Here is a 6,631-nt window from a genome sequence, read left to right as displayed (position 1 = left end):
ATGGGCACTAGAAGCAAAAGAAAGATCATGGAATGAATGCCATGTTATCTTGGCATATTTTGCTTATTTTGTGGGATGCAAAAGCATGATGTGCATACTGAAACCTGTAGGTGTTGTGCTCCAAACTATGGGCTATATGATGTGTGATCAGAAACTGAAACTCAATTCACCTTGCTTGGGAGAACACACCTGTAATGGTATGTTTGCTATTTTTTATTTCGCTAGCATGTGGATGGCAACCTGTGTTATGTTGAACTTATGTTATGGTTTGTGTGATGAATCTATAAGGCTTTATATGTTGAACTTATGTCATGTCTCTCTTATATATGTTGGATTTGTTTTGTATACACATATCTACATGTTTTTATCATGATTTATAATAACGTTCAAATAATGATACATTGCATGTTCAACTTCACTGACTTATGCAATGGCATGCAAGGGATGGGTCAAATTTCACTGACTTATGCAATGGCATGCAAGGGATGTGTCAAATTTCATTACATTCTCATGATAGGACAAAGTTGTCTTTTCCGCTCAACATAACATGAACTTAACGGTTCGTCGACGGAAATGGCGGTGAAGGGAATGAAAAATTGATGTAGTGGCAGTGAAGGGAACTGAAAAATTTTAATGGCAATGAGGGAAGTGGTATAATTTTCAGTGGCATTGAGGGAATTCTCTCATTTTTATAAGGCTTTCCCGTGCACTCCAATCTCCATAATTAATTTCGAGTATTATTAACTTCTACTACATCATACTTTTTTTTGCAATAAAATCTGTAATCACACGAAACTACATTCAAATATGAAACAAGTGATGCCATTTTTATCTCAAAACCTACATATCTTTGGACTCGTTATTATTAGTCCACTAGTCCACAATGAGCTGAGGACAGATGGAGTTGGGTATTTCTCTTTTGATCTGCCTTGGATGGAGCCGTACGTCATTCCTTTAGTGTTATTTCTCTAGATGAACACCGCCGTGAGAAATCTCTTGCGTTACAATCTCATCGTCAGTTCCATCACCGGTGTTGTTCTGCTACTACTGAGCATTCTCCGTCCCCGCGCCGCATCACCGTACCTGGACCAAAAAGAAGAAATGCGTATGGGCTACTGTGACTCTGCAGGTTACCTTCCAGCACAAAGCTTCGTACGATGGAGCTCAATCTTTAATTACCTTAGTATTTATCCTTGTATATATATGTTCTTTGGTCAATTTACTTATATATGAAAACTCGATGTATATTGAACATCTATAAATGAAATCAGTAGCTAGACGCTGACTACGGAAAAACTAGCCTTCAAGCCCCGGAGATCCTTCGTACCGGTTGGTGTTACCACCTCGTATTGATGCTCCTCTAGACTTTAGTACCACCAACCGGTAAAAGTTTCTCAACGGATGAATTCAAAAGAAAAGCATCTTTTACCAAAGTTAGATCTACTGTGTAGATCAGATGGCAGAACATGTAACCAGATTTCCTAATGCCCACTTATATGTGATCTTCGTCCGACATTAGGCATGGGTTCTCGATCAACCTTGGTGCTTTTGCCTAATAATAGCTTAGCAGATCTATAAAGCAACTCATGAAGAAAAATGTACTTGAGCTATCAGGTGGAGGAAAAGTACTCTTACATGTCCTGCAACAATCGCCTTGACATAGACATACATTCTCATATCCTTGTGTGTGCACAAATAGTATGTCAAAGTTTCACGGATTTCCTTTGTTAGGTACTGTATATGAAAATTTATACCATTTTGACAAATTTATTTGTTGAATCGAAAAAACTGTAACACCAAAAAATATACTATTCATACTAACTGTAAGTTGTAAGAGAGAACTTTGTAAGTTTTATACATAAATAGTTCGTCTTGTCCAATAGAATTTTCTGATAGACTATAAAAAGAGTTTTCTTAATAACATTTTAATGCTGTTGTAGGAACTTACCTGCAAAAACATTTCCTCACAGCTTATCAATAAAACTCTTCTAGAGAATTCCTCTTGAAAACTTACATATTAAACTTCTCTGATAAAGTTTACATAAAACTTTGTACCAAACTTCATGGTAGAAAACTTAATTATCTGCAGAATTTTTCTATAGAACTCTTCTTTAGGACTTCTTATGTAGCAACCCCAACTCGACAACAGCAACATGCCCATACCATCACATTTAGGTTTTGCTTCAACTCTACCACAGATTAATTTGAAGTCCTATTGGCAACGAATTCAGTTCTTCTTGAATTCAAACTTATTTGACCGAATCTGATTCCACGTTATCTTAGGACCAATGACTGCAGATAACCCAACCATACAGATCAAGTGTAATTCTTCTTTCTCCCTCTCATATTTGCAATTTTTGGGTGAATCAATGGTCCAAAACTGACAATAACCAGTTAGGATGTGGAAAAGGGTTGGGTAAGATGCAAAAACCATGCTAGTTCTCGGGCTAAAACTTCACTTCCAATGTTTACTTTTTCTAACTGAAAACAGCAAGTAAATCAAAAGAGATCAAGATTTGATTGCATTATATGCTCCAAGAACATTTAGTTCAGTATCACATAAGGCAATGAACAGCAGTCACAATTATCTCAAAATCACAAGAAAATGGTAAGTATGAATCCTAGGGAAAGATAATGACTAAGGTCAGTAAAATACATACATAGCATTCTATGCCTCCATGGTGTATCAAATCTCCACTGGCACTTTGTGGTCATAGTTTAATCTTCCGTCGACCGAGTATTGACAAGAGCCTGTTGTATCTTATCAGCAACAATCCTTGCAACGATTTCTGGAGAGAACCTCTCCATCATGTCCTCCCTTGCCTTCTTCCCTTTACTCCTTGCCTCCTCTCTATCACCAAAGACATGTCTCATTAAAGCCCTCAGATGATCAACTGATGGCTCCGCACATAGGTGGCCCTTAAATGGTCCTTCTGTGACCTCAGTCAGCCTGTCCACGTTCAATGGGTACCCATTCTCCTCAGTCAGATACTCTGTTGGGCCTGACCAATTCGTCACAATCACTGGCAGAGCCATGGCCATGGCTTCAACCACCGGTCTACCCCACCCCTCGCCACGGGTTGGCAGAACAAATGCATCTGCAGCTTTGTACAAACTTGGAAGTGCTGACTGAGGGACATGCACATCAATAACACGGATTTCAGCCCATCCTTCCACTGGCTCATTAATGCTTGATTCTTTCACAAATCTGCGGATTTTCCCAATGAAGTTTGTGTCAGAGTGGTAGGCACTAATTAGGAGGTAGAGTACCACATCATCAGCTCCAGAGAACTCCTGCAAGAATGCTCTCAGCAGCACATCCCAGCCCTTCCTCTGCTCCCATTTGAACACACTAAGAAACACAAAGCCTCTGCTTTTGGGGTCACCATGTTCCAATATGGAACCTTCAGGCACCATGACAGGCACACCAATCGGCAGAGGAAGCGCTGCATGCTTTGCTGGATCAAAGAACTCGACATCCACCGCCTGCACCACCTTGACAACCTTGGCAGGATCCACGCCGCTCTTCACAAATGTTGACACGTGAAAGTCCGTCGGCACCCAGACAGCGTCCATCTGATTGCACCGCCTAACGTGCTCCGGCGAGACGCGGTCAGTCTCGAACATAGTCCGGCCAATGACGAACGCCGGCTCGTGGTACCCGGTAGGCGGGCAGGGCAGGGCCTCGTACATCGGCGGATACCACGCGCCGGGCTCGCTGTGGCAGACGACCACGGCGCGCCCGAGCTCACAACGCGCGGCGGCGAGCCTGTACGCCAGATTCTTGGACGGCTCCGGTAGGCCAATCCAGAACTCCGGCGACTCAAGGTCGCCGTGGTGGGCGATGGCGAGCGTGAAGTTCTTGCCCGCCCAGGCGTCAGCGTGCGCGTCAAGCGCGGCGACGTAGGACCAGGCCTCGGAGCAGTACCCGCCGCCGGAGGCGAATGGGGCCATCCATAGAACACATGGTGGGCGTCCCGCATCGGGGGAGAGGTCGACCGCGGGACGAGGCGCTGCTGGGCGGAGAACGGAGGGCTTAGGACCGAGGAGAACGCGGAGGAAGCGGCGGGGTAGCGGGTTGGTGGACGCGCCCAGGAGGAGGGCGACGGCGACCGCGAGAAGTGGCGGCGCCAGGAAGAGGAGAACACGGCGGCGGTTGTTGTTGGGTTTTGGGTCTGGTTGGGCTGTTTGGGTCGGTGGTGGACCTGGCATGGTGGCCGGCTGCGAATCTGGGTAGCGGCGAGCTTAATCGTCGGTGACGGCGAGATAATCTAGAGATCAGCCGGCGGCGAGACGCACCGACGTGCGTGGGACGGTGGGAGTGAGAAGACAGAAGGGGGCTTAATGGAATTAAGGTCCATGTCTGGTTCTTGCTAATAAAAGCCTAAGGAAAGAGCTTAATTTGATTTGAGCTACTTTTTAAACCTAAAAAGGAGTTGGTTTTCGTACATGAATGCGTGTTCAAAGAACAGTGCTGAACTTAAGAAAAATATTCCAATTACACGACAAAAAATTGAATCAGAGTTAGAGCGTGTTTGTTTCTACACCACCGACTTGTCACGCCACAGCCCTAGCCCACATGTGTGGCTGTTATGTACTCCCTCCGTTCCAAATTATAGGTCGTTTTGACTTTATTAGATTCATAGACTTTGTTATACACTTAGATATACCCTATGTCTAGATACATAATAATATCTATGTATCTAGAAAAGTCAAAACGACCTATAATTTGGAACGGAGGGAGTAAAAAAGCTAGTCGGGACTTGCTTGATTAAGGATAGTCCCAAACCCAAGTGTCCATAGATAGTGTCCAGACCATCAGCAAGATATCATCTCTTTAACTATACCCTCCAACTTACATTTTTTACGGTTTCTTAATATAGGTACGTAATAAATTCATCAGTTCTCTCGTTTACATCATCAGTACCCAGCAGCGTACAGCCTCGACGCGCCGACGGCAGCGAGGGCGAGGACGAGGGCTAGGGCGAGGCCGAGCAGCTTCGGAGAGCTGGAGCCGCGGCGCTCAGCAATCTGGGATCTCGCTTGGGCTGCGTGGTCGGGCTGCGGAGGAGTGCGCACAAGGCGCTGAGGCACAGGCGGCAGCATCAGCATCGAGCTGGTTAAGGCTCCGTTCGGTTACCTCGGAATGGGCCATTCCAGGTGGATCGTAGCGGACTGTTTCAAAAACAGGCCCATGATGAAATCACCATTCAGTTTAGGCTGGCCCGGAATGGAAATAGGACCGGCTTGGCATCTCCGCACACTCCAAGGCCCGGTTTCAATCCCCATCGCCTGGGCATTTTTTATTTTTATATTTTTTATTTTACAAATTTGTAGAAATAAATAAGCCGTCCAAAAAATTGTAGAAATGGACCCCTACCGCCGGATCAAACGGTGGTAAACGGCTACCGCCATGTCAAACGGCGGTAAGAGAAGTTACCGCCGGGTGAAACGGCGGTAGCTTTGCGCGTGCGCTACGTTGGTTGCCAAATCCTGATTCGGCGGGCAGCACAGGGGTTGCTGGCGCGCGTGGGCCGAGGTTGTTTCTGTCGGATGGCTTAGCAGTATCCTGTTTTCGCCGGATAAGGGGGCGGTAACAGGCGCCGCCGATTCAAACGGCGGGAGCGGGATTGTTACCGCCGCCTGATTCGGCGGTAACGGGCCCGCGCCTTTAAAAGCTGCGGAGCGGTCGAGGCGGGGCGTGCGCTAGTGTTTCTGGAGGAAGTAGAGGGAGGCGTGCGCTGGTGTTTCTGGAGGAAGCGGAGGGAGTCGAGAGGAAGGGAGAGAAGAGGATGAAAGGGAGGGAGGAGAAGAGAAAGAAAGGGAGGGGCAGAGGAGAGGAGAGGAGGGGAGTAGGGTGTAGATTGAAATCCGAATCTTCACTTCATTTGAGGTATTATTATAAATCCCCTAGTTTAGCTTAACTCGTACTTGGTAGATGTAATAGTTGATGTGGTAGCTATATAAATGGTGTAGTGTTAAGTAGTAGATGAAATCTAGGTGTTTATATGAGACATAGAAAAATATAGGTTTGTCAGTATAGTGGATTTAGCTTAATTATTTATGTTGCAGTAAAATTAGTTTGTTGATTTATTTAGATAAATTTAAGATGAATATTATTTGCAACGCACGAGTTATATTTTATATAGGTATTTAGAATGTAGGTGTTTTAGGGGTCAGTTGAAATTATTATTAGTTATAATTTTTTTCATGTTATGCATATCTTTATATAGTTTTTTTAGAATGCAGGGGTGTTTAGGGTTAGTTAAATTTAGTAATATTTAGTAATGCTCTCCGTTAATATCGTGTATATTGATAGGGTAAACTAAAATTAATTTGTTCGTATATTTAGATAACTTTAGAATTGTTATTATTGGCAATGCTCGAGTTAGATGTTTCTATTATTGTTGAAATGCAGGTGCTGTTGGTTAGTTAAATAAAGAACATGAGAGAGTAATAATATCTGTTCATGTCGTGTATATTGACAGGAATGTCGAAAAGTTTAATTTTCCAAGTGTGGTCGGGGGGAGGTTAGATATGGTCCAGAAGGGATAGATTTGTCTGAATTTCAGTCGTTCTGCAAACAATTACCAAGAGCAAGAGAGAGGACTTGGGCTTCAATATGCAACTG

The 6,631-nt window shown here is 44.3% G+C and overlaps 1 protein-coding gene across 2 annotated transcripts; it reads right to left on the bottom strand.

Moving 5' to 3' along the window:
• Positions 1–707: 707 nt before the first annotated feature.
• Positions 708–4,358, bottom strand: LOC101784515. 2 transcript variants are annotated; one of them, XR_002676296.1, is made up of 2 exons: positions 2,661–4,358; positions 708–1,083 (listed from the first exon to the last, which is right to left on the bottom strand). XR_002676296.1 is itself a non-coding variant. In XM_022824035.1 (1 exon), exon 1 carries the CDS (start codon positions 4,210–4,212, stop codon positions 2,719–2,721), a length of 1,494 nt encoding a protein of 497 aa, XP_022679770.1. In that variant the 5' UTR covers positions 4,213–4,358; the 3' UTR covers positions 2,496–2,718. The 2 variants fall into 2 exon arrangements, 1 of the variants encoding a protein (XP_022679770.1); XM_022824035.1 differs by lacking the exon at positions 708–1,083 and having other exon boundaries at positions 2,496–4,358.
• Positions 4,359–6,631: the final 2,273 nt, after the last annotated feature.

Source organism: Setaria italica, chromosome II (genome assembly GCF_000263155.2).
Source record: "Setaria italica strain Yugu1 chromosome II, Setaria_italica_v2.0, whole genome shotgun sequence".
In the NCBI taxonomy this organism is placed as follows: Eukaryota; Viridiplantae; Streptophyta; class Magnoliopsida; order Poales; family Poaceae; genus Setaria; species Setaria italica.
This window is presented reverse-complemented; position numbering and strand designations above follow the sequence as displayed.

Excerpts from the sequence above, each read along its gene's own strand:
- LOC101784515 (XM_022824035.1), bottom strand. The coding sequence starts at position 4,212 with ATGCCAGGTCCACCACCGACCCAAACAGCCCAACCAGACCCAAAACCC.